At 36.8% G+C, this 19607-nt stretch overlaps 1 protein-coding gene across 2 annotated transcripts; it reads right to left on the minus strand.

Annotated features, from left to right (window-relative positions):
- Window positions 1-420: 420 nt before the first annotated feature.
- LOC139962602 (TIP41-like protein) lies at window positions 421-15690 on the minus strand. Of its 2 annotated transcripts, XM_071962739.1 has the most exons (7): window positions 15535-15690; window positions 13868-13989; window positions 10741-10920; window positions 9348-9447; window positions 8811-8942; window positions 6836-6931; window positions 422-3894 (listed from the first exon to the last, which is right to left on the minus strand). In XM_071962739.1, the coding sequence occupies exons 2-7, from the start codon at window positions 13978-13980 to the stop codon at window positions 3640-3642; spliced, it is 876 nt and encodes a 291-aa protein (XP_071818840.1). In that variant the 5' UTR covers window positions 13981-13989; window positions 15535-15690; the 3' UTR covers window positions 422-3639. The 2 variants fall into 2 exon arrangements, with proteins under 2 accessions (XP_071818841.1, XP_071818840.1); XM_071962740.1 differs by lacking the exon at window positions 15535-15690 and having other exon boundaries at window positions 421-3894.
- Between the last annotated feature and the right edge of the window lie 3917 nt (window positions 15691-19607).

Raw genomic sequence — 19607 nt, forward strand, 5'->3', positions numbered from 1 at the left:
ACGTTTTTCAAGTATGCCCATCCGCCTTTCTAATAATAATAACTAGTCCTATATAGCGCAGACTCCAACAAAAGTTGTTCAATGCGCTTTACGGGTGCTGAATGTACAAAAACTAATAGAGTTGAGAGAAAAGAAAAGTTTTAAGACAGCGCTTGAATTGAAAGTAGAATCTAAAGAAATCTAATTTCAACCGGGAGGGAGTTCCTCGTTTATCCTTTCCTCATGAATTCCGTCTATTTTTGTCTCATTCATTCTTTCCCTAATACATATTTATTTCTCTCTGTATTTCTTACGTTAGCTTTTTGTTTCTTCCAGTCTTTTCTCTTTGTTCACTCAATTGCTAATTTGTTATTTCGTTCGTTTGTTCATTCGTTCAGTGATTCGAGCGTACGTTCAATTTTTCTTACCACTTCCGTCTTTTTGTACATATAGTTCCTTACCTTTTTCCTCCTTGTTTTGTTCATTTGTTCTTTCATTTATTTGTTCGTTCGTTTTATTCTGTTTGCTTTGTTTCTTCATTCGTTCCTTCACGCTTATTGGTATTCCCACCCACCGGAAACCCAAACCACTCAGAACTTCGACATACCCAACCCGCAAGCACAGAGATCATTGGCCCAGCTTATTATCACACGTGTACCACAATTCTTTACTCAACAAAGCATGGGAGGTCCTCACCAAGAAGTAGCCTTTTAACCTCTTTAAATCTATAAGTTGCCTACCTTGACTGTGTTTAATAAATTACAGTAAAAACGATATAAACAGATTACAATTTCCGAGTTGTAACTATCACAAGTCTCTTCCACCATGCTTCCACGTACACCTCCTAATTCTTCCTCATCCCACACACCAAAAACGAAAAAAAAATCGCGTCAATTAAAGTGGCGCACTTTTAAAATCATGCAATACCTATAAACATTTCGTCAATTATAGTGGCGCACTTTTAAAATCATGCAATATAAACCTATAAACATTGCGTCGATTATATATGGCGCACTTTTAAAATCATGCAATACTTATATACGAAAAAATGAGTCGTGTGTCTTGTGTGATATGAGAAGAAACTTAACAATATTCACAAAATATTAGTTGTGAAAATATAAATGAATCGGAAATATTAACTGGAAAACCACTTTTCTGTGTTCTTACTTCTTTTTTTCGTTATTTCTTCGAACAATTGTGACATAATAGGGCCTACACATTCACGTCCAAGTAGGTTTCATAATTCAATTTCCAAAGTGCAATTGGTTGTTAGTTTAAGGGTATTAGTACTAAGAAGGAAAACATTTCCAAAGTATATAGGGTTATCAGTTTATGTATGTATGAAATAAAATAAGAAATGTCATTTTTACAAAATATTTACGAAATCTGTTTGAAATCATCCAGGAAATGAATTTTCATTGACTTCCGATATCTAGCATTATGATATTTGGTAGTTATACGGGTAACTTTAACAACAACAGACTGTGTCTCTCTTCAAACCTATAAGACGGACACGATCTTTGGTCCTTGATACTTACAAACTCCTGAAATTAGCTTCTCGCATTGAGGAGACACTACTGCATTGAGGAGACACTACTGCATTGAGGAGACACTACTGCATCGAGGGGACACTACTGCATTGATGGGACACTACTGCATTGAGCAGACACTACTGCATTGAGGAGACACTATGACATTGAGGAGACACTAGTGTATAGAGGGGACACTACTGCTTTGAGGTGACACTAGTGCATAGAGGGGACACTACTGCATTGAGGAGACACTACTGCATTGAGGGGACACTACTGCATTGAGGAGACACTACTGCATAGAGGGGACACTACTGCATTGAGGAGACACTACTGCATTGAGGAGACACTGCTGCATTGAGGAGACACTACTGCATTGAGGAGACACTACTGCATCGAGGGGACACTACTGCATTGAGGGGACACTACTGCATTGAGGAGACACTTATGCAACGGTCTTGCCGTGCACGTTGATGACTCTATAGGATGTTGTGGTATGGGCAAGAATATAACAACAAAAAGCGATATGTCCTCATATCAAGTATGGAGCTCAAATTCTTCTTTCTTTTTATTCTTATTTTAGAGAAAATCTTCATTCTCTTTGTGTTGGGAGTTTGAGATACAAGAGTCATAAGTCCACCATTTGACGTTTTACTTTGTTTTCTTTAGTAGGAAGATCCACACACTCACACCCACCCACCCCCCCCCCCCTTTATATGGGAGTTTTGCGACCACGGGATCAAATCGTTTGCTTTCGTAACTCCTGGATATGCCCCTAGGCTGGTAGCCATCTCAATTTTTGAGCAAAAAGAACAGACGGCAGTTGAGTAAAATCTCCCTTTCACTCAAAAATCCATGAGTCGATACCCTCTACCCTTATCATATTTGGTTTTCCTATTCCTACTTCTTTTACAATTAAGATAATCTACCACACAAAATCCCATCTTAGCAGTAAAAATGATGAAATTAAGTCTCCCAAGATAAATAGAGTTAGGTTACGAAAAACCAAACGAACTTCTCAAAATATGACCGTTCTCTGACTTTCTACCATGTTTGGAAGGCAATACTGATGACCTTCAAATAAGGTGTCATATCACTGCAGGTCTCAGAATAACTTAGCTTAAAATCTCTTTCAAAAACTGCACAAAGTGTTTCCAATTGTTGTTTAAAGGCATTGAAGACTCGCCCCAAACCGCATGACGTGCTCTGAAAAAGTTAACTTTCCGTTGCTTGCATGTGAAGTTTTCTTCTTGTTGCTACAAAATGCAGACAGTAATGACATGTGATACCTTGTTAACTGTTATCTAGACATGAGATGTCCATCGCTGCTATGTACACTGTGTTGTGGGTATTGACCGTAGCTGTATATGTATTGACTGTACACTAGTGTCTAATTACCAACGGTAGCAAGCTGAGTGTGTATTTTCTAGGATCCATGGTGGTGTCTATTAAACACTTCTGTTACACCTCATTCGAAACTAGGTCAGATTACCGGCATGAGACATTTCTTTGAGAGTGAGTCTTCACACCCTCTAAGATAGTCAAAGCTTTCATTTTCTTAAAGACAAATCCTTTTATCTGACTTTATTTTTACATTTTATATTAGATGAAACCTGAAGCCCTGGAGTCACTGTGTGTATTTTAAGAAAAAAGTTGAAGACTGGGTCGATAATTGGACCATGGATGTATTGGATATGACACCTCTATCTATCAAAAAGAAACTATTTTGAAGTGCATTATTCTACAGCCATGATAACATTTAAATTTGAAATAATATTCCACTATAATTAAAGACAGAAATACAACTCTTTCTATAAAAATCTCCACGAATACTCTGACATCTAACTCATGCTCTTTCATCTTCAAAACAGCAGCATATCTCATTACGACAAAAAAAAAGGGGGGGGGGGTTAGGACTCAAGGCTCCAAACTGTATGTAATGGTGTAATTATCAAACATACTGGCAACACTTGTCACTGTGGGCAGGGTATCCCCCAAAAATAGTTATTTCTGGATTATTTCAGGTTCTTCAACATTTGAATGTTACACAGCTGATTGTCAAAATTCACATTTAGACTCGATCAAGTTTGATTGACACACACAAGGACTATTCAGTTGTTATGGTAACAACTCATTGTCTATCAGACACTTTGTTACCATCCTTCGGTTCGGCTGCTGCTGTTGCTGCTGTCGCTGTTGTCGCTGCTGCCGCTTTCTCTATTTCGGCTGTCTCTGGAGGGAAATCTAATCTCTCGAATGTTTGAACCTTAACATCCAAAAGTTTATCTACAGCCGCAGGGTCCGTTAATTCATGCGGTTTTAAATCCAACTCTGAGATCTTCTTTTCCTTGCTGCTGTATTCTCGTATCATGTAATTACTCCCAGCCTTTGAAGACAAAATGAAAACTGTTTTAGGCAACTGTCGACCAACTTTTGTGGTCATGGAGTTTAAAAATGTTATGTACCTTGAAGCACGGACAGTCCTTGTATTGGAAAGAACTAATATTTGGAAAAGTCATGACCCTGCTGCTGGTGGTAATTAAGATCACTAATTATTTTTTGACAGATATTATTGTTTGGCTTAAACTAAGTTGACAAATGGATATCATTTTGTCCATATTGATAAATAAATGCATTAAAAGGCATACTTCATCGTAGAAAATGTTTCCAATGTTTGATGTAAATTTTATGCTGGAGTATGTGACAAGCAAATCACAATAGCATGCTAAGGGAGTGTTAGCTCAGTGGTTAATGCCGGTGCCTTTCAATCATAAGGTCCCGAGTTTAAGTCACTCCAAGATTAATGTATGTCGTCCAGTTACAGAGTTGTTGACAATTGACAATTCATAATCATGGACGTTAAAATATGAATCTAAGAGACTGACTTTGGTCAGCTTGCGGCTTTGACAAGCCAATGATGGCTTCTTTGTGAGTTCCTGCTTGAAGGAGGATCTAAACTACATACATATTGCAAAGGCATACGTTTTCTAACATTTTGGAGTCATTTTTTATGAAGTTATGTGGCAATTAATGGCAATTAATCTGAAAAAGTATTTGCCTATCTTCTTAATGATTATATCCTACTGCTTACACACATGTCAAATTCTGCAACCTGCTACACTGACAGCTCAACAAACATCCTAAAGGTACCGAATCTTGGAAAACAAAGTCATCAAACTAAACTAGAAATGAAAGGTAAGGATTTGAAGACCACTGGTCATCACAAACTGCCCATTGTAAACCATAACTTAAACTTGCTAGAAATTCACTACACATGTTACAATAATACACAAGTAAAATGGCATGAATTTGAGTACAAGAAGAATTTCCCTTGAAGACCGAGTTCAGGTAAAGGCGGATATGCTAGATTATGAGTACAAGGCTTTGAGAATGAATACGAGTACTTTATCTTGCACTACAGTATTAACCATACTACATTACAAATTGACCCAAGTACGAGTATGAGTACACGTCAAAAGATGGAGTACATGTACAGGCAAACATGTTAGATTATGAGTACAAGACTCGGAGAATGAATACGAGTACTTAATCTTGCACTAGTACCCACACTATGAGTATGACAACACGTCTATGAAGATGGATTACAAGTACAGGCAAATATGCTAGATTCGGAGTACAAGACTCGGAGAATGAATACGAGTACTTAATCTTGCACTAGTACCCACACTATGAGTATGAGTACACGTCTATGAAGATGGAGTACATGTACAGGCAAACATGTTAGATTATGAGTACAAGACTCAGAGAATGAATAAGAGTTCTTAATCTTGCACTAGTACCCATACTATGAGTATGAGTACACATCCATGAAGATGGAGTACATGTACAGGCAAACATGTTAGGTTATGAGTACAATACTCGGAGAATGAATACGAGTACTTAACCTTGCACTAGTACCCATACTATGAGTATGAGTACACGTCTATTAAGATGGAGTACATGTACAGGCAAACATGTTAGATTAATAGTACAAGACTTAGAGAATGAATACGAGTACTTAATCTTTCACTAGTACCCATACTATGAGAATGAGTAAAAGTCTATGAAGATGGAGTGCATGTACAGGCAAATATGCTAAAATAAGAGATTATGAGTACAGACTCACTACAAGTCGTAGCACAGGTATGCAAATACGCCAAATCTGCCCATAAGCAAATGATACATGGCCCTACAGTATACTAGGTTTGTAACATCTGTTGGATGCCATCAGCAATCAAGAAATGTTTGTTTTGCTTCTTGAAATACAGTACAGATTAGTTTTAAAGGATGAATTTGGTCAGAAGTTGTCAGTCTTGATAAGTCAAAGTCTAACAAGAAAGCACAATTTGGAACAATATCTAAAACAATATATATATATATATATATATATGAAACATTCAGCTTTAACATATGATAAATTTCTGCAATGCCTCATCTCTAAAGCTAAATTGATGACGATGGAGGCTCATCAATGCAGTCCTAAATTATAAATCCTTTCTTTTACAAATTCTAATAGCTCAACCAATGCATGCTCTTTTCACTTAAAGGGTGTGAAGACTCGCACAAAGAAACATCTACTACCGGTAATCTGACCTAGTTTTGAACGAGGTGTAACAGAAGTGTTAGACACCAGCATCGATCCCAGAAAATATGCACACAACTTGCTACCTTCGGTAATTAGACACTAGTGTACAGTCAGTACGTACCCAGCTGCGGTCAATACCCACAACACAGTGTACAACGATACAGCAATGGACAACTCAGGTCCAGCTAAAGACAACAAGGTATCACATTTCATTACTGTCTACATTTTGTAGCGACAAGCAGGAATCTTCACTTGCAAGCAACGGAAAGTTAACTTTTTCAGAGTGCAGCACGCAGTTTGGGGCGAGTCTTCAATGCCTTTAATAAAACAACAGAGTGCACTTGGATGTCATTGAACACCATTTTCCCTTGAACAAATGTAATGCATTGTAAACATGTTATGTGAAGAAATAGAAGTGTTTATGTACATCTATCTGTGTTAAATTTGATGAACTGACCTAAATTATCTGTGTGTTTTAGACTAAGTAGTCCAGTCACTTCAATTGATGATACTCAGATGACACAGTTCATTTCTCAAAAGAGACTCAGGGCATTCCTCAACAAAGAATAAAAATAAAAAAGTGTTCAGAAATACAACCTAGACTGATAGCAGAGCTTTTACTCCTTTATGGTCAAATATACTACCAATCTGACTGATGGCACCAGTCATCCATACATAGTGTAATGTATACTAGGGTAGGGTTTGCCCAATACAGCTGGTGCCTTCAGTCGTACTAGCTTACCTCGTGATATATTCTGGTATCATTTATCCTGATCAAAACTCCATCTACTCGTAAAAAGAACCTCAATAGAAGGAAGAAACCTGTCTGCATAACTCGCTGAAAACAAGACGAAGAAATAACTCAACTCTGGTCTGAACTAGGTATAACAGAGACTTATTAAAGTGGAAAAGTTATTGAACCATCAAATTGATCAGAAACAGATAAAAAATTGTATATATCAAATTAGATTTTTTTTAGGGGGGGTGGCTTTACTTGTTTGTTTTTGTTTTCCTTTTGTAGTTTCTTTTATAGGGGGGGAGGGGGGAGGAGGGAGTCTTACAGTCTCTCTTAACCTTTGCATCATCTTTTTTTTTTCTCACTAAAATGACCAAATTGACAACACATTTTGTGCAAATATATCTGTGTGTCTAAAGTTATTACAAGTAGGTTAATGATAGTAAGAGAAGTCAACTGAAGGCACAGCCAGATATCGCAGAAACCCTATAACAACTCATTCAAACTTAGCTACCTCTGAAATCCTATAACAAGTCACTCAAGTTTAGCTACAACTGAAACCCTATAACAAGTCATTTAAGCTTTGCTACCTCTGAAACCATATAACAAGTCATTCAAGCATAGCTACCTCTGAAACCATATAACAAGTCATTCAAGCTTAGCTACCTCTGAAATCCTATAACAAGTCATTTCAAGCTTAGCTACCTCTGAAACCCTATCACAAGTCCTTCAAGCTTAGCTACCTCTGAAACCCTATAACAAGTCATTCAAGCTTAGCTACCCCTGAAACCCTATCACAAGTCATTCAAGCTTAGCTACCTCTGAAACCCTATAACAAGTCATTCAAGCTTAGCTACCTCTGAAATCCTATAACAAGTCATTTCAAGCTTAGCTACCTCTGAAACCCTATCACAAGTCATTCAAGCTTAGCTACTTCTGAAACCCTATAACAAGTCATTCAAGCTTAGCTACCCCTGAAACTCTATGACAAGTCACTCAAGTTTAGCTACAACTGAAACCCTATAACAAGTCATTTAAGCTTTGCTACCTCTGAAACCATATGACAAGTCATTCAAGCTTAGCTACTGTACCTCTGAAACCCTATCACAAGTCATTCAAGCTTAGCTACCTCTGAAACCCTATAACAAGTCATTCAAGCTTAGCTACCTCTGAAATCCTATAACAAGTCATTTCAAGCTTAGCTACCTCTGAAACCCTATCACAAGTCATTCAAGTTTAGCTACCTCTGAAACCCTATAACAAGTCATTCAAGCTTAGCTACCTCTGAAACCCTATAACAAGTCATTCAAACTAAGCTACCACTGAAACCCTATAACAAGTCATTTCAAGCTTAGCTACCTCTGAAACCCTATAGCAAGTCAAATAAGCTTAGCTACCTCTGAAACCCTATAACAAGTCAATTAAGCTTAGCTACCTCTGAAACCCTATAACAAGTCATTCAAGCTTTGCTACCTCTGAAACCATATAACAAGTCAATTAATCTTAGCTACCTCTGAAACCCTATAACAAGTCATTCAAGCTAAGCTACCACTGAAACCCTATACCAAGTCAATTAAGCTTAGCTACCGATGAAACCCGATAACAAGTCATTTCAAGCTTAGCACTTCTGAAACCCTATTAGAAGTCATTCAAGCTTAGCTAACTAGTATCAACAAATTCTTCAAACATCAGCATCAAATATGCCACCAAAGAAACAGATGTTAACATGTTAATGGTAAAAGTGGTATATTTTTAACTCATTATATAAAGTGCTACAGCACATATTGGTACGTAAAGACTTTACAAATAACACATAAATATTCTGCCACTAAGTGAAAGCAATAAGTAAGAGCATTAGGTCAACTTTTTATGTCAAGTACTAAAGAAAAATGAGAAATAATATCCTTTCTTTACTTCTTTTTGTCATTTTATGTTATTTCATTTCATTTCATTTCACTTCATTTTATTTTGCTCTACTTACAATTTTAACTCCTAGGGTTGCAGTCCCATTATCTGCTAGCTCATCTTCAAAGAGGGTCATGTCCTCATAAAAGTGGATTTTTTCTCGGACCTTCAATTTCTCAATGTCTATACATTCAGATGTTTCTGATAACTGAAATAGCAGAACAGAGGCAATGTAAATTTAATGTGTAGAGATGTATTACATTACATACATATCTGTACCTACAAAAGTGATCCTCACACCAAAACGGTTGATAGTAATAACCATAGCAGGTGAGATTCTTCCTTTGTGTAATAATCATAAAAAATCTCTCTCTTGATAATGATTCGATACTCTTTATCGATGGTAAACTTGATAGTTAAAGGAATTATTCACTGTCACCAAAATTGCTAGATATGGTGAAAATGGTCAAAATGCTTTCAAAATTACAATACACACTTTCCACATTTTCTCTTGATGTCTTGGAACTACTATTACTTCCGTGATATTCACTGCTTAAATGCTCACGTTAGACACTGATATATATCTATTTACTTTTAGCGTATATATACTAACTCTCATTTCTGGACCGGTGGAGATGACTGTTCCCTTGTAGTCAGTCGTAAACGTCCAATCAAATGGCTTGATGACTTTATTCAAAAATTCACAATTACTCCTGAAGTGGAAAAGATCAAAAGCAAAATTGACAGGGAAAGCATGACAGAATATGACCCTACTTGGGGACTAACTAATGAAGTGAAATTTTGTCAATTAGTCTCATCACTGCAGTCGACATTGTCACCCTGTACGAATGGACATCTTATGATGTGTGTTACGCTAATGCTTCCACATAGCAGACATAGTAGGCTAACACTTACTTTCGAAAGATTGCTGCATGTTAAAAATGACGAAAAAGAAGAAATCTTTCTGAAATGGGTATTGACAGAATGGTTGTTGGTATATTTCTCATTTCTTCCCAAGTCCCCGCCCCCCCCCCCTCTACCCCGATTCCTCTCGCTCCTCCAACATTCAGGACAGTCCCCCTCTTCTCTACCCCCGAACAAGTCTTTGAACTACGACTGGAAATGAGTTGATATCATCTTAATGGTATGAATGTAGAGTGTCGTGGTTGAGAAAATGGACTCGACATCTCAGAGTAATACAGGTTTCAGTCCATCCCAGGTACTAATGTTGCGGTATCTTCGGGCCAGAAATTTCATCTGGATCGCCTCTCTTCGTCCATGTTTAAGAGACCTTCGAGGAGGCAACTTGTAAATCTAGTTGTGTGTGCTGGATTGTGGCTGAGAAACTATTAGAACTGCTGCCCCAGGGCAGTGGCGGAGCTAGGGGTATTGGTCGGGGGGCGAGAATAGTCTGTAGGGGCACTTTCGACACTATCTAAGCGGAGCGCCACCAGAGGTTGGTGCGGAGCGTACAGACATTTTTTGAGTAAAGATACTCCCTAGATCGCCGGGAATGACCCTTTCTGGGCCTTGTTAATTTGCAGATACACGAAGAATAAATAGGTGTCATTGCCATTTGTGACAACTGGGAAGTATATGGGTGTTGAAAGTGACAAAATGTGACAAATGTCAATAGGTAGATGAGAGCGCAATAAAAAAGTCAATAATGGCGAATAAGTAAAAAGTGGTAAAAAGCTGAAAAGGGCGCCAGCAGTCCATTTGAGTCCGTCAGGGGGGGGCATCCACCCCCCTGACTGTATGGATGCTCCGCCACTGCCCCAGGGGTTAATATGTGCAGCACAGTAGTAGCAACATTGGAGTGACTGTTAAAGCTGTGCACACTTGGCTGTGTGGACATGTGACGTGTGACCAGGGATTCAATTTTGTGGTCATTTTTTTGGGGGGGGGGGGAGGGGCTGTCATTGGTCTTCATACAAGAATGGGAACATTTCAAACTTTTCAACATAAAGTGTATGTAGTAGGCCTATGAATGCTTAAAACCCTACCTAGCCTTCTGCCAAGATTCAGCAGCAGCTACCTGGATACTTTCTTGTTTAGTGTCTACTCTCTCCAATGCGTCCACAGCTTTAAACTCGATACCGAATCCAGCGATGTGTACAACTTTAAGGACGTTGTTCCCAAACAACATCTCTGGTAGTTGAGGAATGGCAAGCTGTGTCTCTATACTGAAGCAGAAAAGATTAAGAAATTACCTAACCAGGAAAACAATAAGTGTTTATCAATAATTTGGATAGAAATTCTTGGAAGTTCGTGATTGCTTGTATTATCATATTGGTCGTACCTCTTTGGAGGAAATGATTTTAAAGTCTCAATACGTGTTTGCTGATGAATTTCGGAAAGCAAACTTCCGAAGCAGATTCAATGTTTCTTATTCTAAATGCACTCTGACCAGGTGAGGCTTAATGGAGAAAAGCTGTGCTGATTGAAAGAAAGAAATTTATTTTCTGTTGCCCTTATGGCGCGAACGGTTTACCATAAAATCACTGCAACGGCCCATATCAGCATGCTCGTAACACAAATATAAACTTGTATCATCCACTTTTTGACCCACCTGTTTATTCATTGCAAATTGCAATGGAAGGAAAGGACACAATTTCACAAGCTACACCGGTAAAAAAGATAGTATTCAAGAGCAGGGGCGGCAATTTGTTTCAAATATTGGGGGGAGGGGGGACATTTGCTTGGGTGCAGGCGCGTAGCAACTTTCATCCCCAAAATTGTTCTTCTTGATACTGTATTTTGTATATATATATACACACACACACATTTCGAAAAAAAGTAAAAACTACTTTCGGTGAAAGTCTGTGACTTTTTTTGGTGGTATTTAGTAACAAATTGTGTCACAGTTAGACAGGCGAGTAGCGAGGAATTTGCCAAGGGAGGGGCAAAGCTTGTAGGCAAACTATCTAAGCGTAGCGCCACCATGAATTGTCGCAAAGCGTAAAAGAAAATTGTGGTCGTAAATGCCTCTCAGAACGCTGGAAATTGCACTTCCCAGGCCTTGTAAGTTGCATCTAAGCATTTTCTATTTTGAAATTACTAGCAATATCATAATTAAATACAAAATATATGCTCAACGGGGGGCCGTCGCCCTCTTCGCCCCCACCCCTTGGCTCCGCGCTGGCGGTTATAAATCTTGTAGGAAACAGCCCAAATGGAAACACAGTGAACCCATATCGATGTGGATCATATATGATTGTACGTACTTACACTCATACACAAGAGATGTACAGATATTATGATAATAATCATAAGTGACAACTTGCTATACAGTCACAGGTCACAGAAACGACCATGAAGTGTCATTTACCTCATGCAGCATGTGTTGGATGAAGTTTTAGCCACCGCCAAATATGATTTGGATAAATAATCTCACGCATTATTTTCTATTTATAGCCACAAAAAAAAAACTATGCCACCAAACATGGAGGGATATTAGATACTATATCCCCCCACCTAAAATATTGGGGGGACATGTCCCCCCCTGTCCCCCCCATGATTGCCGCCCATGTTCAAGAGACCTAACACAGGCTAGCCATGAAAGTGAAAGTTAGATAGGCCTATTGGTAAAAACAAAACAGAGAGATTTGATTGGTGCATGATCTGTTGCGCCGGGCTTGATTGAAGTTTGAAGAATCTACGGACTCCATAAAAATTCTGGCGAATTTTATTCAGCTCAAACGACAGATAACTCAATAACAATAATGAATATTAATATGAAAATTGCATAGAACAGTATCATTTTTACTGAGCTTTCATGGCAGTGAGCTGGAAAGTTGAAATTTGGCAAACACACATTGAGACTTAATAAGTATTGTGCTTTACTGCTTTTGTTTGTTTTCTCCCTTCCCATTGCTTTTTCCTTACCATGAGATATCAAATAAATTGTATTCTTATGTGTATGTTTCATTTACTTGCTGGATATAAACAAGATTAATGATAAATGATAAGCATACAGTACAACGATTCTCTGTAACAAAAGCTAGCTGCCACGCATCATTGCATATATGTACAGTAAGTGTGTAATGAATCCTCAAATTAAAAACCAGAAAGATTACTCTTCATGCCAACAAATCTCTGCTATGAATAGAATGTATCAGTTGAAAACAACAGCATGTATATATTCCATTTTTATCCTACACTACCAAAACATGAACAAAATAATCCGATTGAATTTTTAAATTTAAATCTAATTTAATTTTAATCGCTACAGTAGATGCAGAGGATTTTTCACTTTGACAGTAGAAAAAAAAGGCACTTGCGTTTTTTACGGCAAGTAGACATTAAGAACATTTAAACATCAAAATCAATACATTAAAAGTTAATGCGTGGAATTAGAAACTTAATTTCAGCAAGTGCTCCTTTCTTAAGCACTTTTCATCAAATGACTATAATTGTGAAATGGTACACAGGTCTGCTGTGATTCATTATCTAGGCAAAAAGGTTATACGTGTACAGCAACTTTAATGGCAATGGTAGCTTGTAATGGCAATCCTTATTCGCCGTGCTGACTTTTGATGTACCATGACATGTATCAAAACTCCTCATATTGGATATATGGGTCAAATCCATGCCAAATCGGCAGAGGCCTCCACGTCAACCCTCTCAGAATATCAATATCAGACAAAACGTAATTTGCATTTATGCAAAAGATGCATCCAAACTTGAGGGAAAATTAAGGGATATTAAAATGCAACCTGGGTTTGGTTGCTAGACGTGGCCATATCCTAGCAACCAAAATGTTTTAAAAAGTTTTTTTCGCCCAAATTCATCTTTTGAGACAAGTGGCAACTGGCAAGACACCATATCAATTTCAGGCAACTCTGAGAGGGTTGACGTGGAATCGACCCAATAAAAATCTGTTGATTTGGCATGGATTGACCCATATATGTGTTCAGAAATTTATGACAGAGGCATGTAACATGTTCTGCTCAATCTGCTCTCTGTCTCCACATCTGGACTATAGGATACACCATCGTACCAATCTCTCTTCCTGAAGGAAGTGGAGGCTGCATCTTCAACGTCGCTGCAATCGCTTAAATGTTCTAAAACTTTCATCAGTCTTCAGTACAGTATAGATGGTATTACTGACAAGGTACATTAGCAACTTACTTTTTCAGAGCACTGGATTTAGTAATGTGATCTTTGACGGTGACAATTTTCCATGGACCAAAGGAAAATTCTTCCACCTTTTGTCTCTTCTCTACTTGTTTCTTAGCAGACATCTTAATATTCTGTAGGATATGGAGCAAATTTAGACATCATGATTTTCATAATCATCACAGTGAAGTTGAATGAACGTTGCTTTTAAATCATAGTTAGAGCTGAAAAATTTCTTAACTTTTCAAAAATAAAATAATGACTTTAATGGAGGTTGAGACCATCAAAAACATTCTCTGATATTGATAAGGTCAATTTATATAGGAAACTTCTCTGACAAATTAATCCAAATTTCTCTTGACTTTTCTGGCATATTTGCAGGTAATATTGATAACATTCATTACTTAGAAACTTCAATTGTACCTTTAGCTGACTTGATTTTTGCTATGGAACTATGGTTGGATGTAATATGGCAAAATACATATCACTTTGAAATGGCTTATTTCACTCATGTACTAATAATAAAATTACTAAAATTACTGCACATGTGATGGTCTACCATTGTTTTGCAATTTTCTATGAGCGTTGGTTTTTGTAAAGCTTCTTAGCATCAATGACATTCTGTGGTTATTTTATTCCTTGTGCTGCATGATTTCTTTTATGTAATTGAATCTCCCAGAATGTGAACCACTATACACTAAGCATGGGAAAATTTCCCTGAATTTGCTCATGAGGTAAAGATTGTTGTATATATATATATAATGTTGTATATATTTCAGTACATATATATGACAGTCGCACTTGAGTTACACACTATGTTCTTTTCTCTTGTCTTTTAGTTCCCTGATAAGTATGATAAATAAATAAATTAAAATGAAATGAAACAGTGCCACAAATTGCAAAACTCATGTATGCTTTATTGTTTCATTGCACTTTCAAGAGTTTCGTTAGAGTTTGTCAGTTCCTTGGTTTTAGATGTGACATTGAATTGTGTTTGTGAAGCCATTTGATCACAGTTTGCAGATATTTCAGTTTATATCCTCTAAAACACTAACTTCAATTAAGACGTATTTGTTTTCCTATCACAGCATTTTTATCAAAATTTGATGAATATACTGTAGTATATATTCGGTGATATGATTTGTTTGTGGGAAGAATATGTATCTTTCTTCCTTTTTCACTGAGAATTTGATAGCAAATGAATTCAAACTGTTGTGTTACTGATCAAATGTGATATGCACAACCCAACTGTACATAAATGTTTGTTTGTTGTCTTATTTTTGTTTAGGGAAATTAGGCAATAGGTTTACTTGTATAGGCCTATAAAGGGTAAAGCTCTAAACTGAAAATACGTTCAAAAATAACATGAAGTATTATTTTCTCTCAATCCCACATGAAACCACGTGACAACTCTAGAAGGAATATCCCTACTGAGATCAATAGGCAGAACAACATGCGAGTATCAATTACCAACACGAACTGTACTATTCTTTAGTGTAAACAAAATTTCGCATTACTGGTACCTACACAATTAAACTAAGTAAACGTAGACTTGCTAGGTTTCCTTGCACAACCACGTTAAAAAAAGTTTTAAAAAATACTTATTTCATTGAATTTTAAAAGGATTATAAACTTCAAACAAGATATAGCAGAACGTAACTAATGAAAATATTACAGACCAGGATGAACTACTAGTATTTCAAGTAGTAATAGTCTGCTTTGTAAAATGTCTACCGCAGTCTTGGGGAGCACCGTACTATTACTAGTAATGTATCTTTATCAATGTGATTTTGAAATGGTATCGAGTGGCACGAAGTATTGAAACAGTTTACAGTAAAATCAGGCTGCAAGATGAAATGGAAAAGTATGTAGATAAATTGACAAACGATACAGGGTCTAGCATTTCCATCGGGCAGCACGCCCGTGTGAATACATTACTCTGATATAATATTAAAAGACCATGTCCCAGTCCCTGCTTTGAACCCCTCCTCTCACCCGCCCCGGCTGCTGTTGGTAACAATTTCTGCTACTGCATCATAGCAAGTTAAGGTTATATACAGTAGCAGTTCTCGGATCCTCCCAGGCTATCGCTCAACTGCAGAATACTATTTCTTTATAAAACACACATATCGTATTGCCTACCGTGAAAATCCATCAACCTCCATCAACCGAAACAGCTGAAATAAGCCACTTAACAACAAAGTGTTATTTTTTATTTACAAAAATGGAAAGAGGGTACTTTTTTTTACAAATTTGAGGTGACACGCGGTACGGAAGAGGGGAGGAAGGTTCGGCACACTTGTTCGTTATTCTAGCTTGACATCATAAGTAGTATAGTATGCACCGTTTGCACCCTTTTGAGGGGGGTGGGATGGGGGGGGGGGTAAATGAGGAGATTAAATGAGGGGATACATACATGAGGACGTATTTTAGGAATTATTTTAGGAAGTTTTTAGGGCGTATATCGAAGAAGCATTTTGAGGAAGTATTTTAGAATGATATTTTATTTCTTTATGGTAGCCGAGTATGAGTGTTGGCAAATATTTGAGGGTTTCTCCATCACCATGTAACTTCCAAGTAACTTCGAACGTGTATATCTGATGCGTAATATATATCGTATATATATATATATATATATATATATATATATATATATATATATATATATATAAATAAATATATATATATATAAATATATATATCTATCTATCTATATATATCTATCTATCTATCTATCTATATATATATATATATATATATATATATATATATATATATATATATATATATATATATATATATATATATATATATATATATATAGCGGTAAGAATGTTCAGCCGGGCTCAGGTCGAGTTGACGAGTTTCTCCTAGGGCATATCGTTACGGTGAAGTAGCGATTGACTCATTATACCACGGAGGCTTGGTTGAGACCGTGTGACAGGTTCATTTATGTCTGGGTTGGGCAACCAGCTGCGGCCCGCCAGTGATATTTTTGCGGCCCGTGAGATGTCTCAAGAAAAAAAGAAAAAAGGCAATCCATTTTACATCATCACAAAAAAACAAGCTAGCTGCTTAGGCACTAATGACTAATGAGTGCTGTCAGGTAGGCCTAGTATTATCCCCATTAATTATCAACTGCACTGTATTGACATTATGTTTTTGTGAATCACAGAATAAGTACACACACCTATTGCTTGAAAGTCCTCGGAATCAAAGGTTTGAAATCAACAGCAGGTCGTTGGTTAGGTGCGGCCAAGTTAATTTTTCACTCCTTATATCTGGCCCATTCATTCAAAAAGGTTGCCCACCCCTGCTTCATGTCGTGTTGTTGTGCTTCAGGCTACTTTTTTCTACCCTAGGAGTTATGTTCAATACCAATGAAGGTATTTACATATGCGGTGTGATTTATCGTGTCGATAGGTGAATCCTCACAGTCACGTTGTAACAATTTTAGTAATGTTACCCTAATTGTTCATCACAGTTCTAGATTTGAGACATAATTCAATTCATAGTTGCTGAACATTTATTAATCCCTGGATTAACCTTACTTATCCGTAACGCAGATTATCATGAATCAGACATATCCCACTGTTGTTGTAATCACAATGGAACAAATAATGCACATATTCTGGCATGCATGTAATGATTTCAAGTTCTTTTGCAGACTTACAGCATTACAGGCCACAATGACTCACATCTGGGAAGGGTTAGTTAAGAGTAAATGAAATATATATGCATACTATAATAAAAGAGACACGTTTCCTTACAAGAGATTTGAAATAAAGCACACATTCTGTGAACCTTTTTTCTAAATCAGTACGTGTTTATTACACAATACAGTTATTGTGTAATATACTCTTGTATGTGTGTATGTGTGTGTGGGTGGGTGTGTGTGTATGAGTGAGGGTTTCATTAGTCAGAAAGTAATGGTCACATATCAAAAATAGGTCACCTTGATTCGGCGATCGCTTAACCGATATACAAAGTTAGGTGAAAGATTCGTGCTGAGTTGGTTCTCCTGTTGAATAGATCTAACCACAGCTTTTTATGTCTTAATCGTGAAACATAACTAAAATTTCTCCTTCTCCACCCGTGACCTTGTATTCACGTAACTACTCGTCATACCAACATTTAAGCAAGAACTTATAGGACAGAACGTTTCATTATTTCGAAACCGGAATATCTTCAACATTAGGCTACGTTGGATACCATGTTATCTCCCCAATAGGGAGTTTTAGAATGTTTGCACTAGAAAATACTGCCTAAAGTCATCCCGTGATATATTACTTAGCAATTAAACTTTAAGCAAGAACTTATAGGACAGAACGTTTCATTATTTCGAAACCGGAATATCTTCAACATCACCTACGTTGGATACCAGCATAAATGTGTTACGTATCTTCAATTGCAGAAGTCTTAGGATAATTGATACTCTCATAAATGTCATTGCTGAAGTCTGATGATAATGTCTTGGAAAGTTGGAAGGGAGGTGTTAAAGGTATTGCCTGCAATGAATCCTTCACAAAACTAAGCGGTACTAAAATCTACCGTTAACTAACAGAAGATACCATCTGGAAAATCCATGTAGTTATGCACAGTCCACCGAAATCACATCACAGAAAGAGATAATTAGGTTTTATTTGCAAATAAACAATGAAAACTATATGTAACATTAAAATGTAGGGCGACACAAAAAAATTTGTTCTGAACTCAACTGTTGATAACTCTCTTGGAAGTCAAAATCGCTGGACTGATGCTAACCAATTACTTGCTGTGTTATACATGCCTTGGACATATTGTAGCAACACGTAGCTTTAACGTGTAACGGATTCCATTTAGATTTAAAATGCGGGTATCATTAATGAACGTCAAAAGGAATTTCCATATAGAATAATATATTTAAAACTTTCTACTCCATCCTGAAATTATAATTTCTTTGTTCCATGACATCTTGCGATGTTGAAGTGGTTACTTCCTTATTAAGTTCATTTCACTTTGTGGTTCAATAATGGTAAGTTACACTACACAAATTAAAAAGGAAAAAAATCCATTTGCCATTTTTATGATATATGATAAGCTTGTGTTTAATGAAACATCCCAAACAGTTGAGAACAATCTCATTCTATATGAAAGTTGTACTAAAATACTGTATTAAAATGATGGGTATGATAACACTATTTTGCATTTAACCCTCCATGCAGAAACAAAAATTTCTGTGAGGAAAAAATAACGGGTACCTAGGTCCCCCGCACCTTCCCCCACTGGTATATACAGAATATTCCAATAGCTACAAAAGTAGGACTACATTGACCTATAAAAGGTAAATGCGGAACAACATATACAACTGTTTTAAATTCTTCAACCTTGTTCCATTTTTCATCTTCCATTTTCACATAATTTCCCCCCCCCCACCCTCTCACACTAAGAAGGCATGGCTACGCGACAGGCACCATGAACAAATATATATGTTTGGAATTTTAATGGTATTTCTCTATTTATTCAAATACATTTTATCTACTTTTAGTGAGAAGTAGTTTTCTTAGCTAAGTCTGAAATTTTGAAATTATTAACAGGAGTGTTTATATTGGGCGTTACTTTTCAGTGTTATATTTTTTTTTACATTCACCGTCAAACTTGGACAGGTAAAGTCAAGATTTCATTTCCATTTGATACTATAGGATATCAAAAATTGATTTTAAAAAACGGAATCGCAACTGAACCACATTTAATCCCCAAAAACTCTTAAACG

Source organism: Apostichopus japonicus, chromosome 21 (genome assembly GCF_037975245.1).
Source record: "Apostichopus japonicus isolate 1M-3 chromosome 21, ASM3797524v1, whole genome shotgun sequence".
Taxonomy (NCBI): domain Eukaryota; kingdom Metazoa; phylum Echinodermata; class Holothuroidea; order Aspidochirotida; family Stichopodidae; genus Apostichopus; species Apostichopus japonicus.